Here is a 15,077-nt window from a genome sequence, read left to right as displayed (position 1 = left end):
CACATATACACCCCCATCCACCCCCCACACATCACACCCACCACACATCCCCTCCCACACCATACACCCCCACATACCGCACCCCCCCACACACTCACTCCCCTCCCTCCCTCCCCTGTCTCAGAGCTCTGAATTTGACTTCCAAGGACCGAGGTTGGAATCCTGACTATGGACAGTGACTTGACCTCTGGGCTCCACTTCCTCCCCTTTGTCCTAGTAGGGCCCCACCTCCCTCTCACCCTAAATCCTAACCAGCCGGTGGGGTCTCTCCTGCTCCAATCCCCCTCCCACCCACCTGCTGTGAGGGCAGACCTGCCCGCGTCTCTCTCCCTCCAGCGTCCGCGATGAACTCTCGGCAACTTGTTCACGGCCTGGTCCAGGGGTGCGGAACCTGCAGCCGTGAGGCCACATGTGGCCCTCTAGGTCTTCAAGTGTGGCCCTTCACAGAACAAATCCCCTTCATGAAAGGATTTGTTCTGTACAACTTGTGACTTGGTCAAAAGGCTGCACCCAAGGACCTAGAGGGCCACACGTGGCCTCGAGGCCACAGGCTCCCCAGCCCTGATCCTGGTCTCTTTCAAGCCTCCTGGCACCCAAACACACACACCACCATCTCCTGCCTCCAGGCCTTTGCCCCAGCAGTCCCCCCACGCTTGGAGCACCCTCCCTCTTCACCTCTGTCTGCTAGAATCCCTTCCTTCCTTCACGACCCGGCACGAGAGACACCTTCCACACAGAGATGGTCCCCAACCTCCCAGACGCTCGTTACCTCGCCCCACAACCACCTTATGCTGAACCGTACTTATGCTACGTAGACATAAATATTCGCTTTTCGGTCTCACGCACAGAAGGCCCCTCGAGAACAGAGACTTTCATTCCTTGAATCCATCCCTTGTACACAGCAGGCACTTGATAAATGCACGCTGACTGGCTGAGCAGTGAGTGCCTTCAGAAACGCAAACCGCCAAGCATCACCCCAAGCGATGAGATTCAGAACGAGGTCTGATCACGACAGCAGTGACGCTGCCCACAGTTAGTTAAGAAACAAACACTCTCCCAAGAAGGCGGCGTGTCTCACACAGGCCTTGAGAGAAACAGCGAGACTCTTCTCAGGAAATCTCTGCCAAAAATAAGCTAGACAGAGAAATCGAGCCAATAGCACAATCACGGGCAAACTGGCCCAGCGCGTTCATGTAGGGAGCAGCCAGGGGCACGGCGGGGGACACCAGCCTGGCGCGAGCCAGGGCAGGTGGCCCTGCGGCCCTGGGCAGTACCGTCAGCTTCCGCCACCCCAGTGCCGGGACGTGGAGCAGGAGAGGACGGGCAACATTTCACAAGGTAAGACGCGGAGGTGACGTGCACTCACTGCGCAGAAAGAAGGGCCTTGCTGGGGCACCGATGGATTTTTAACCATCCAGACAGATCATTCTGTTTGTTGTGACACGGAATCAGCCGTCCCACACCGCCAGGACGGGCCGCCGCAGTCACGGGCACGCGCTAGCCTCGAGATGTCACAAGGGTCACAGAGACAACAGAGAAACAGAATGACGTCTCTTACCGTCGCCGACGCTTGACGCCATACTGCCCGAGTCTCTCACTTCATCAAACTTGGCAAACACTGCCTGTAACCTGGAAAGAAAGAAGGAAAGGCATTTGATCCTGACCCATAAATTAACGCATGGCTCTACCTCCTCAAACACATACACATACATACATGTGCGCGTGTGTGTGTGTACATAAATATCATGGGGGCAGCCGGGTGGCGCAGTGGATAGAGCACCGGCCCTGGAGTCAGGAGGACCTGAGTTCAAGTCTGGCCCCAGACACATAACATTCACTAGCCCTGGGCAAGTCACTTAACCCCAACTGCCTCACTAAATAAATAAATAAATAAATAGAACAGAACAGAATAGACTAAAAACATATAAATATATATATGAGACACACAAATAATGCACATATATGGACTGACATACACACGGATGGCTATTTCAAACCAGTTAGCTCGTTTAAAAAAAAAACAAAACTCCCGCTTACCTCCCATCTCACCCCCATAACAAGAAACCCCTTAACACTTCTCTGCCTCCGGCAGCCTCTTAGAGACTGAAAAGGCGAACAATCAAACACAGCTATCCCACTGCATTTTTCTAAAGAACATAAATGAGGGCGGGGAGGGACAAGGGGAAAGGGCTATTTGGCCAACGAGGGGATCCCTCTGGGGGTGACCACTTCCCCCTTCGGTCTCCGAGATTTGTCTGGGCCGATGAAAGGGAAAGTGTCTAATCAGACCCCACGCCTAGAGCTGGAGAAGACCACAGAATACAATTCCCTCCCTTTCAAGATGAGGAAACTGAGGCCCAGGATGACCCCCTTCCCTAACCCACAGAGGGGAAGGATTTGAACCCTGGTAGGCCTAAGTCTCCAGAAGATGAAGCTGTCTCTGCCCAAGGAAGTGTTGGAGGGCAGCCTTGATCTGCCATGTTCCTGACTCCAAGGCCAAACGGCTCTCAGTCTCTGCCTCTGTGGAGACCAGATGTCCGGCCTATCCCAAGCCCTGGGCATATATATCACAGGCCCGTCGTGGAAATGGACCGGGCACGTGGCTAGTGGCTAAACCACGCACCTCCCCCCCTTGTTTCATAGGAAAATCAACAGCTGGAGTTGACATTCTGAACAGCAGGGAAACTGAGGCCTATAATGAGGTGAAGTGACCTTCTCTCCCTCTTTTGGCTGTAGGGGCAAGGGACGATAGGCACAGTGTCCAGCATGGTGCCAAACACCTAGTAAATAATGGGTGAACTGAATGGAATTCCTCAAAAGTTGGCTAGAAGGCAGAAGTCGATAAGAAATCCAGTTTTTCTACTGACCTCCTCAATAAAACCGTTACACAGCATGAAGGTGAAACAGTTAGAAGGAAGCCTCTCCTGCCTTCAGGGAGCTGACCTTCAAATGGGGGGAAGGCAGAGTCGGGACAGAGGTACCCCCAGGGCCTGTCCCGCAGCCAGCCCGTGCCCGGCCCCTTCCGCTGGACGTCGGCTCCTTCGGTGTCTGGCTGCCGAGGCTGGCTCTCCCGACGTGGCCCAGGCTAGACACAGACCCCCCACCCTGGGGCCAGGCCTTCCCCCACCTTCTCCTGCACGCAGGCACCCTGGCTCCCAGGGCACGCCCCCATGCCCCACGCTCTCCAGGTTGTTTCCTGGGGGGATACTCCTTGTTGTACTTTTGGTAAAGACGAGGTGACTCGAAAGATGTCTGCTGAGGAGAACCGGCCAAAAACTGATGATGTGTGTGAAAAGCCACACCCCCCCAGCCGAGCCGTCTGGCAGAGCCAACTGCGATCCTGAGCCCAGGAGGTGTCTGCTGCCTCTGGCCTCGGGGGGGGGGGCCACCTGCCACGGACCCTCAATGCACTCACAAGCACGCTGCTGCCAGTCTGAATCTCCTCTGCATACACTGGGTGCATAATTGTATCACAAGACAGGCTGGTTTTCATGATGCTGCTTCATCAACACCAAACATCAAAAAACAACGTTTCCGACTGCCTGTGAGCCCCACAGAACCGGATCTCATGAGCTCCTTCGATGTCCCCCAAAGAGCTGGCGGGAGCTCCCCTCTCCCTCAGCTGGCACGTCCTGCTGGTCCATGGAGGCTAAGACTGAGCGAGCTCTTCAGGGCGCCAACAGCTGGGTTCAGGCTCTCAGTGCCCTCTGCCCCCATGCCCACGCCTGCAGCAACCCGAGAGGCAGCAGGAAGGATGCCAAGGTCACGCGGTGGGGGGCCCTCTCTGGTCCTCCTTCTAAGGCGAGCACTATCCCCGGGCAGAGCATGGCTGTATCGCTCTCGTGCTCGGTCCTGTGACCAGTTGTCTCTAGGACCCGTCCATCTCTTCCATCCTGCCTCCGAACACCGTTCTTTCTGTGGGAGGCAGGCTGCCCAGTGCACGACCTCGCACCTCCACAGATCCCACGGTGCCCCCTGGCTACCCCAGGTCAGGTCCCTATGGCAAGGAAGGCAGCCCAGCCCAGCGGGTACAGGGCTGGGCTTGGGTTCTAATCCCATTTCGGACACAGACGCTGACCGGCCGTGGAGCGCTTTGTTTTCCTAACCCACAAGAGGCAAAGGGGGTGGACATGACGGCCGCTCCATCTCCAAGGTCCCCATGGCTCCTGCCTGACTTCTCGTAAGTGACCCCCCCTTGTGGCACCTGACACGGTCGTGCGTGCACTTCCTCCATTTCTCCCAAAGCTCAGCTCCCTCGCCCCCTTATCAGGACTCTGCCTGAACCCCCTCCCTCTCGCCCACCAACGCAGACACCCGCGCACACCTCTCGGCTCCCCAGAAGAACAGGAGCTCACACAGGCCAGGGTCCCCTCGGCTTCCGCGTGTGTCTCCCCTGACCCTCCTTACCAATCGTCCACAGGCCGGGCCTCGGGCAGAGGGAGCCGAGTCTGGAGGTCGGCATCCCCGGGGATGGAGGAGATACCATCATGCCTCCTTCCTTCCCGCCCTGGGCTTCAGTGGACGCTCCAGGCCCCCGTGGGCACACCTGCGCACCTCTCTCCCTGCCGAGGTGTGCTGACACAGCCATGCCAGGTGACAGGACAGGAGCCTGAGAGACAGGAGGGGTTGAAAACGTCCCCGTGGCGCTTACCGGGCAACGGGGAGGCCTCTCCTGCTGAGGTCCGCTCTGACTTTCTCTCCCACATGGCGGTAGACCTCCACCATGGCCAATATTGCAGCATCCCTCACCTGCCAAAGGAATTGAGAGATGAAGCTGATTGAGATACTCGCTATTGCTGTCTCACAAGCACACACAAGCACCCTGGGTCATGTGTCAAGATGCTTTGACGTTAAGAACCCCATAGGGGCTTTTGTGCCTGAACCAAGACTGAATGCCCACGACGCACAAGACGCAGCCCCGGCCTCACCTTCGGGAAGCCTGGCAGGGTCACGTCCAGGCATCCCACATCACCTCCTCCTTGGGCACTCGCACCCAGTGCCCTGGGTGTCCCCACTGCTGGAACATGGAGAAGACAGAAGCCACCTCCCGCTGGGGCCAGTCCCTCTCTAGCCCACTGGTCCCTGCGGATCCCTGGGATCCACACCTCCACAAGAGAACCTTGAGGCCCAAGGGGCTCCCAGGCAGGCTCTGGAAAATACTGCCACAGGGGTCTGGGAAGCAGGACAAGCTTCCGTCCAGCCATCCCCTCCTGCCATCCCCTCCTGCGCTAGTCAGGACCAGAGGAGAGAGAAGCAGCCGCACCTGAACCCCCAGGGCATGGATAGGCCATGTGGGTTTGGGCCTGCCTAGCCAGGCAGCCCCAGGCGACGGCCTCAGGCCTCGAAGGCCCTCCCTGCTGAGGTTAGCTTCTCCCACCAAGCGCAAGCCAAGCTCTTGGGGGACCTCGGGTCCAAGAACAAAGACTCTGAGAGCTGAAAGGGAGCGCCAAGACCACCAAGCCTGGGCCCCACTGGCCAAGGGCTCTGGTAGAGGGAGGGCTGGAGCTGCAGTCCTAGGGCCGTCCACTAACGCTGGGGGATCTGACAACTGCCCCAGGACGCTGATGTAAGAGCAGTGCCAGGAAAGCTCTCCCCAACACAAGATCCTCACCAGATCCCCCAGGACTGCCGACGTGGCAGGGCCAGCGCTACCCGCTTGTTAAGGGCCAGCCAGGCCTGAGCTCAGCCCGAGGGTGCCTCATCACGCTCTGGACACACTGGATGCATGCAATTTTTGACCCCCAAAGGATGACTGGACACTGCATTTGTTAAATTCCCTTCAAAGATACAAACGAAGGCTCTAGTTGCTGAATTCCCTCCTGGAGCCTGGCCATGCCATCTTTCCTGACCTACTATTTTCTGCCAATCTGAGAAGCGGGCGCCCACATGGGAACAGTCAGTAAAAACAAGCAAGGGCACCAATGCCTGGGGCCTCCAGTGGAGACCGCCAAGTACTAATGATTCTCGTGAGCCAAGTGCATCCACCATCCCCGCCAGTCTACCACATGGGCCTGTGCTCTCTGTCAGCTGGGGTCCCCAGGGTCTTCCTTCTTTGCCCAGATACCACCAGGGGACGAGTAGGACAACGGACCCTCCACCTGTCACCAATCACTCTCACCATGGGATCAGCCCGTACCAAACTCATAACAAAGTAAACTTCTGCACATCAGAGTCTGTGGGTCAGTCAATGACCAATCATTAGCCACTGGAGTGAAAAGGGAGGGCAAAAAACCAGTCCCTGCCTTCAAGGAGCTGCCAGTCTAACATGCAAACAGCGATGTCTACACAGGTACAAAGCGAGTAAGAGGGAGTCATCACGAGAGAGAAGGGCAGCGGGCCAGGACGCAGGCTGGGACGCGAGCGGGGACGTGGGGGAAGGCAGGGAAGGCAGGAGGCAAAGGTGAGGAGGAAGTGTGTACCAGGCACGGGAGACTGCCAGGGGAAATGCTCGGACACAAGGCTGGCGTCACTGGACCCCAACATCCTGGGGAGATCGGGAAGGACACCAAATGCTGAAGAGAGGATTTGGGATCTGAACCTGGAAGTGACAAGGAGCTGCTAGAGTTACTGAGCAGGAGTCGTGCGTGTCGGTGGATGAACAGAGGACGAACTGGAGAGGCAGCAGACCCCTCTGCAGGTGATGGCCACAGTCCAGGCATGAGGTGACGGGCCTGCACCACGCCAAGGACAGGGTCAGAAGAGAGAAGAGGCGTCTCAGGGAGACACTGCTGAGTGACCTCGACGGCCCTGGGCACCATCTTGGATCTTGGGGGTGAGAGTGAGGAGTCTGGCAATATCCCTAGGTTGTGGGCCTGAGGGACTGGGGGGATGGGGATGCCAGGGGAAAGGTGATGAGCTCTGCATGGGACGTGTAGAGTGCAAGCCGTCGACCGCACATCCAGCTTGAGAGGTCCGAGAGGCAGTGGGAAATGCGTGACCGGAGGCCATCAGAGGTTGGGTTAGGAAAGGAAGATCCGAGGCATCAGCAAAGAGACGGCCACTGAATCCACGGGGAGTGACGAGACCACCAAGTGAAGGAGTACAGAAGAAGAGAGGAAGGCCAGGACAGAAGCCACAGGACGCTGAGGGCAAGAGGCGGCAGCTGGAAGACGGTCCGGCCAAGGAGGGGCAGTCAGACAGGGAGGAGGACAAGGCCGTCAGGAACACCGGGAAAAAACGGATGTAAAGGAGGAGGGGGGGGAAGCCGCATCAAAGGCTGCAGACGCGCACGAGGCCGCGGCATTGGCCATCGAGAGCTCATGGTGACTTTGGAGAGAGCAGCTGAGCTGAACCGTGAGCAGAAGCCGGAGTGAGAGGAAAGGCAGTGCGGGCCCAAGCGTAGACGGCCACAGAAAGGGAAGCGAGACACGGGATCGCAGCTCGCAGGGATGGAAGGCTCAAGGGAGGGTTTTCTCAGGATGGAGAAGTCGGGCACGATCACAGGCAGCGAGGAAGCAGCCAGCAGACAGAGAGAGGCTGAAAACGAGCGACAGGGCAGACGGGGCGGACCAGGGTTGGCCGTGCCACCTCTTCACGGGAGACGGGTCTCCCTTTTTTCTGTGAAATAGGAGACTGGGTCTCAGCTGAGGGGGAGGTCGGGGGAAGGATGAGGAGGTCTGGAAGAGCCACCAGGATGCAGGAGAGGAAGTCAATAGGAATGCTTTCAGGTCCGTACTTGAAACCGCTCCAGTTTGGTGGAACCTGCCAATCCGACTGGATTCAACTCACTTCGATGAGGCAAGCCGGACAGGAGGCAGCTCGGTGCCAGCCAAGTTCATGACGCTGCCTGCCTCAGTTTCCTCCCCCGACCTGGATCAGAGGAGATCCTCTCCTGATGGAGTCCTTCCTTAGGAATGGAAGCCAAAGCACAGAGAGGCCGTCGTGTGCAGCCGAAGCCGGAGCCAAAGCTAAAGCATGCCATGTTCCAGCAACACGAACATGACCCTCACGTCGCCCTCCCGGGGAGTAAGCCATGAGACAAGGAGCAGCCCCTCCCCCTCCCCAGGAGCAGCCGCCAGGCTCGGGGAGCCAGAACCAGCCCTTCCGTGTCCACACCCGCATCTAACAGAGCCCTCAGCAAGGCTGGGAAATGCCACTGACTCAAAGAAGTCACGGGAACTGCCCCCAATGCCCCCTGTGAACACAACCCCATTCCTTACCTGACCGTTGGAATCTCCACATAAGATGCACAAATGTGGCACCAACTTGCTGAGGACTAGCGAGTGTGCACCATAGCTTTAAAACAAAAGGGGAGGGGGAGAAAGAGCTTAGTCCAACCACAGCAGGCGCCCAGTCAGCTTAGCGCCACGCCCGCTCCCTCTGACTCCGTTCTGAGGGGAATGGCAGAAAGACGGGCAGAGGCCATGCGGAATCACAGGTGCCGCACGCAACAAAGAAAGGAGCGATCACACTCATAATCATCTTGGGAATGTAAAGTTTTAGAAAAAGCCGCCCGGGCACCAGGAAGGCTGCCGAGCCCCTGAGCTAGACCTGAGCCGGTGTCCCCCGCGAGGCAGCGCCACCCACTGAGGTCACCGGGCTCTGGGGAGGAGCCTATGGCGAGAGCATCCTTAATGCCACTGCCTTTTGCTTTTAAAATCAACATGTCCTGACGCTGCTGACATACGCCCTCCCGCCCCTGATGCAGGTGCGTGCCCGACAACAGAGGTGTGGGCGGGGCAGGGGGGGGTCACACACACAGAGGAAGACAGAAGGCAGAGACCTGCCACAGGAAGAGGAGTGAGAGGAGGCAAGCTCACCTGAGACCCCGGAGCAAAACAGAAAGAAAGGGGAACTGGCCCCAGAGCCAGACCCAAGAGAACTTTGAAATGAGCAAAGCAGAGATGTCACAAATGTTTGAAATGACTCCAAAACAATTCCACGGGCTCAAGGGCCAGAACCAACAGAGAGAGCAAAGGGAAGCAGAGAAAAGTGCCCGAAGGGCCGTCCTCTAAGACACTCTGCGGAAGTCAAGGACTGGCCACGCGGACAAGGGAGAGAAGGCAGAGAAGGGCAGGAGGGCAAGAGCCTGGAGAATGGGCAGCGTCTGAGAGAGGGAGAACTGACTGCTACCCCCAAGAAGTAAACTCGTCCAGCTGACAGGGTCTCAGAGACAGTCCTGAGCTCAGTGCTGGCCATCGATGACCACTAAGGACCATCTCCGAGAGCCTGTGGGCGGCCCCGCTGGCCAGGAACACCAAGCCTCCCTCCTCTCAAGGCCCATAGGAATCAGCAGGAAGCCTGCAGGGTGCACGCCAGGGATGACAGAACACACTCCCCAGGACGCTGAGGCCATCTGAAAAGAGCATTTCTGTGCCCAAGGCCAAGTCTCCCCCAGCCAGTAGAAGACCTAAAATCTCCGCACGCCCCAGAAGCCTCTCTGGAGCGAGTGCTAACCGTCACTGGTTCAAAACGGAGCTGTGTCTCCGATCCCCATGAAAACACATCATTTCTGCAGCTTCAAAAACCAAGGTGGGGATGGGAGGTGGGGGGAAGGAGGCAACATTGCATTCTTAAATTCTTCCGCTTACGTGTTTAAGGTGGCAATAAGACACAGACAGACACCTTCTCGGGACCGATAGTTCTTGTGTTTAAAACCAACAGTCAAGAGCTCCCAAACATACTGGTAGGAAAAAGAGAGAGAAGAATCGTGAATTACTGAAAACAAAACCGTCTCTACCATTCCTTCAGTCGGAACTGCTTGTCTGACTTGGCTAACCTCGTTACCAGCCAGCCCCGGAACAGATTTTCTCCTCCCCTACTTCTCTAACACATCTCTGAGCCACAGATACAGGACCCTGTGTCTTCATCTACTTAACTGACCCCTGATTTTAGATTCTCCTCCTGTGTGCCGCCCCTCCCTCAGAAACACCCGACACGTTCCCAACGCTCTCTCTAAGGGCCGAGAGTCAGCGGCCCCAGAAAGGCCTACACGCAGGGCCCTGGATGAACGCATCTGACTGTCTTTCCCTTGCAACGCAGCCAAAAGACTCACTGCGGTGCAGGAAGCATTTTGCCAGGTCAGTGTTGCCTGGCAATGGCTGCAAGGCGACAGGAACGGGCCTGGCCATCCCTCATCACCAACACAGGGATCTCTGTTAGACTCCTGGGTCAGCAAACGGCGGACTTCCTCACGGTTTTCTTTCTGACAAAGTTCACTAGACATTTAGACATTATAACTAAGCAATGGTCAAAAACAGGCCCCCAACAGAGGAGAAAGCCAGTTTCTGAAGGGATTAAGTCCTCTCATTTTTCACAGCTCCTTTATTTGTACCCACCCACATCCACACACACGCATGCACATGCACGCACATACCACATATACACACACACCCATGCACACACTCACACCCACAGGCACACATACACAGACTCACACACATACCCATACACCCATAAACACACACCCCCCCACACACAAACACACTCATGCACACACACATGCACAAGTACACATACCCCACCTACCCAAACACTCCCACACATGCGCATGTACACCCACATCCATACATGCATGCGCACACACACACATTTGTACCCACTCACACCCATACAAATACACCTATGCAGACCCATACATCCACAAATACACACACACCCACGCACACCCCCCACATATGCACACACACACACATACCCACTCAAGCACACATACCCACACACACCCATGCACACAAACACACCCATGCAAATACACATGCACACCCACACCCACAAACACATCCATACACACACACACCTGCACGCATACACCCACACCCACACGGCGCAAACAGTTCCTGTATCCATGAAACATAAGGTTCTGCCATAGTGTATTTTTTTTTTTTTGCTTTTTGGTGAGGCAATTGGGGTTAAGTAACCTGCCCAGTGTCACACAGCTAATAAGTGTCAAGTGTCTAAGGCTGGATCTGAACTCAGGTCCTCCTGACTCCAAGGCAGGATCTTTATCCACTGTGCCACCTAGCTGCCCCTATAGAGCATATTTTTAAAATAACTAATTGGCACATAGCCAGAGGCCTGTCTTAGCGATACTTTTTTCCAACTATCACAGAATTCATTTTCATAATTAAGATATTCACAAAGTCTCAAAATAAACTTTCATACTGAATTTTTTCATGACTGTCGGTAATGAGAAGGAGATGGTCAAAGTATCGTGAAGATCACAGTCAGGTTATCTGACCAGCTAGAAAGCCACCCAGACTGGGGCCAGAAGCCAAAGGAAAGGCTGGTCTGGAGCAGATCCCTCCCTGGACCCGTGCCCTGGGGAAGCCTCCCACACGCCTTCAAAGGACACACTACTCTGCAGCCACAAGTGGGTGAAAACAGAGAGGCTGCTTTTCCCCACCCAAATCTAGCCCCATGAGTCCTTAATCTAACCTGAAACGCTCAAGGGGACAGAAAAGCCAGCAAGTGAACACCGAAGGGGTCGCCACATCATTTTGCAGTGTTTCTGGAAGTTCAGCGCGTGACTTGTGCTTTTTATCTGCTCTGAAAAACCACGGTGGTCTATTTAAATAGTGCCTAGTCCGCACCTGGCACCATGATGAGCACTTTACAACCAGGATCCTACTGCAGCCTCTCCACAATCCAGGGTGAAGGCTGGGTGCTGTTATCATCCCCATCTTCCAGATGAGGAGACTGAGGCAGACTGAGGGTCACCAGGCTACTAAGATCCTGAGGCCAGATCTGCGCTCACTGACTGAGCCAAGAACTTTGTCAGTCCGCAGGTTTTCCGCCCCCTCCACCTAAGCACACCGTCCTCCTAGGAAGGAAGCCTACCATGGGCGAAGCGGCGTGACCAATGATCTTCAAGATCAGATTCTGCGCCTGGTCTCGGACCTGGTCTTTGGAATCTCCCAGCCGATCTAGTAAAGCTGAAATAACTAGAGAAAGCAAAAGAATTAAAGAGAGCGAATGACAAGCACAGAGTAACTAGCCGGTGGGATTTTAGAGATGCGTGCTGGCGCTTACACAGCACCTACTTTGTGCTGGGCCCTGTGCTGACAGCTCTATCATCATTATCTCACTGAATCCTCACGACCCCCTGGGAGGGGGCGCGACTCCTGATCCCCATCCTCCTTCTCCAGAGAAGGAGACCGACATAGGCAGAGGTTCAGTGACATGCTCGGACTCCAGGCCCCCGCTGCCCCAAGCGTGCTTGGGGTGCCCCAAGCACCCCAAGGGTGCTCCTCCACACCCTTCACTGGTGCTTTCAGGGGGAGAAGGGAAGGATGACCAGAGCTGAGCACTCCAGATTGGAGCCTGCCAGGTAACCACCAAAGCTGCAACGTAAGGGGACAGGGACAGGCACCGAACCCGGGACTTGACTGGTGGGCCAAGAGGTACCCTCCCCTCAGGTAGGATCGGACCCCAGAGCTTTGACGTAATACGTCAAAAATAAACTTCACGTGTTCCTGCAATCTACGTAGTACAGTTATTGCTTCCCAGAGCACACGGAAAAACAGGATATCAAGCTGGTGGGAACCTCAAGGGGCATCCAGAGTGACACTGAGACCCCTAAAGACAGCCTGCCCATCGCCTCCGGAGCCAGTCCTCTGCAGCTGGGCACAGCGGCTAACAAGACCAGACAGGCCGAGGCCCAAGGAAGGGATGTGAAGGACTGCCCAAAGTCAGAGGCAGATTTTCAGCAGAGACAGGATGGGAGGCCATGCCCTCTCCTTCTGATCCCGGCCACTCTGGAAGCTTCTCCCGACCTCGTCCCTCGCCTGGCCTCCCCCACCAGACGGCCCTCCCACCCTCGGCAACCCAATGACAACGTCCACGTCCTGGCTTCCCTCACGCTGAGCCGCAATCCCGCCTTCCTCAGGTGGTCTCAGCGGCCCCGTGATCAGGTGCCTCCCACTGACCCTGTGTCTTATCTTGTGTGTAAGCAGCTGTTGCTACGTCATCTCCCCAACAGGAATGTAAGCTTTGTGAGGGCAGGGCCAGTGGGTCCCGGGATCGGACCGGGCTCGCTGAAACGTTTGCTAATCATCTGGCTGAACGCCGTGCCTCGGTGGAGACAGGGGGAGGCTGGGAGCTGGAGTAGGAGCCTTCAGACACAGAGGAGAACCAGAAGGGAACGGCATCACAGGACACAAGCAGAGAGCGACTGACAGCGTCCAAGCTGCAGAGGTCGAGAGGGACAGCCGGCTACGACACCTGGGCAAAGCCACTTCAGGTGAATGATGAAGGTAGAAGCCCAAGAAGGGGTGGGGAAGGCCTCCTCGGGGTCAGCCGCCCGGAGCCCCGCTGCTGGGGCCGGGGGGCCATCAGCAGACAGGAGACGCCGAGGATGACTGAGGGCTTTGCGCTGGAGAGAACACGGTGCAGCGGGACCACTTCATGGGAGATGGGGAAGGAGAAGATGGCGAGAGACACCCGAGCAGCTGTGAAGAGGGGCAGATTGAATCCCTTAACGGAGGCCTGTAATGCCCTGAGGCACTAAGGCCTCCTGATTTTCTCCAGCCCGGTCAGTGGATAGAGGGATAGAGGGAGGAATCCAAAGGATGAGACGGCGAGGGGTGGACCGGAGGGAAGTGAAGGGAGGGCAGCCAGTGGACAGGTGATGGCCAGGAAGGAACCAGAGGGTCGGGGGCTGGCGGGGGCATAAGACAGAGGGAAAGACGACACTGTAAAAAGCAATGATCCCATCAAGGAATTTCTGAGTGGGACAGGGCTAGATGCAAGGGGTGACCATCTCTGGGTGCACCTGAGGTCAGGTACTCCCAGTACAGGGAGACTGTGAGGGTGGCAGCAAACTCCTGGGGAAGGAAGGGGCTGACCTGGAGGTCAGCACGCAACAGCTACCAGAGTCTCGAGTGGGGGGGTAGACACGGACTGAGTGACCCTCCGAGGAGGAGGGGGTGCGGGTGGCAGGGGGAGCCAGGACGATTCTGACTCTCCTCTCCTGACCACTGAGCTCAGTGTAGCTAGGGAAGGAGGAAGGGAGGCCAGGGGGCTGAGTCCTGGGGAGGAGTCAGAGAAGAAAAGGGTTAAGATGGAGGTCCGCCTGTGCCCAGGCCCAGCTGAGCATTCTCTCCAGAAAAATGCGCGCCTGGACCAGGTGACTTCCGCCCACTCAGACATGCACCATGGCAGCCACACAGACTCACCATCTGTGGCCCTCACACAACATTCCCATACCTGCACCTCCAGGCGATCCTCCATTCTGGGGACGCCCCTTCTCCTCCCACCTCCTGCGTCTCCCTCATGGTTCTACCGGCTTAAATGCACCTTCCGAGCCCCAATGCTAAGCTCTTTCTTGACCTCATCAGCTGTGGGGGAGATCCCCAGGCAAAACTACTTCGAATTGGCTTTGAATCACATTCTGTGCTTGTCAATCAAAGAACACACAGGAAGCATTTACTATGTCCCAGGCAACAAGCCATGTGCGGAGGATGCAAAGACAGAAAAGGAATCCTGTCAGCCCAGAGGAGTCTGCACTTCATTGATGCTCCCTATAGAAGTGGGTACCTGAAGGAAGCCAGGGAACCCTGGAGGCGGCGATGGGGAGGGAGAGAGCCCCCAAAGCCGAGAGATGGAGGGGCTTGTCTGTGGCACAGCCAGGAGGCCGGGGCCCTGGATGGGCAAGTAAGGGGCAAAAAGGCTGGGGTTGGGGCGGGGTGGCCAGGGCGAGGTGACAAGGGCTCTGAATACCAAGCAGAGCATTTGGGATTGGATCCTGGAGGTGATGGCGAGCTGCTGGGGTTTACTAAGTAGAGGGTGACGTGACCAAACCTGTTGGATTTTAGAAAAATTACTGGTGGCTGAACTGAGGATGGACTGGAACAGTGAGACGGCTGGGGCAAGCAGACCCCCAGCAAGCTAAAGCACATAATGTAGGTGTGAAGGGCTGCGGGTCTGCCCCCATGCAGGGGCAGGGTCAGATGAGAAAAGGGTGCTAGGATAATAACAGGTATAGTGTATACAGACTCAGGGCTATGTCTATGTGTGCGGGGGCATGGATGGATGTGTGTATGGACATATGTGTTTCTGTATGCATGTTTGTGCATGCATGTATAGATGGATCATGTATGTGTGTGGATGCACGGATGGACAGCATATTTATGTGTGCA

The 15,077-nt window shown here is 56.4% G+C and overlaps 1 protein-coding gene across 11 annotated transcripts in view; it reads right to left on the bottom strand.

The window, feature by feature from the left end:
- The window catches only part of CLASP2 (cytoplasmic linker associated protein 2), a 141,467-nt gene that overhangs the window by 112,805 nt on the left and 13,585 nt on the right, over positions 1–15,077 (bottom strand). For all 11 annotated transcript variants that reach the window (XM_027835789.1, XM_027835792.1, XM_027835790.1 and 8 more), the window contains exons 3-7: positions 11,779–11,882; positions 9,531–9,622; positions 8,160–8,235; positions 4,652–4,749; positions 1,559–1,629 (exon numbers count right to left, since the gene is read on the bottom strand). In XM_027835789.1, coding sequence (XP_027691590.1) covers positions 1,559–1,629; positions 4,652–4,749; positions 8,160–8,235; positions 9,531–9,622; positions 11,779–11,882 — 441 coding nt within the window. The remainder of the gene's footprint in view (positions 1–1,558; positions 1,630–4,651; positions 4,750–8,159; positions 8,236–9,530; positions 9,623–11,778; positions 11,883–15,077) is intronic.

This window comes from Vombatus ursinus, unplaced genomic scaffold (assembly GCF_900497805.2).
Source record: "Vombatus ursinus unplaced genomic scaffold, bare-nosed wombat genome assembly UNPS02014817.1, whole genome shotgun sequence".
NCBI lineage: Eukaryota > Metazoa > Chordata > Mammalia > Diprotodontia > Vombatidae > Vombatus > Vombatus ursinus.
The sequence above is the reverse complement of the archived record's forward strand: the minus strand, read 5'-3'. Positions and strand labels throughout refer to the sequence as shown.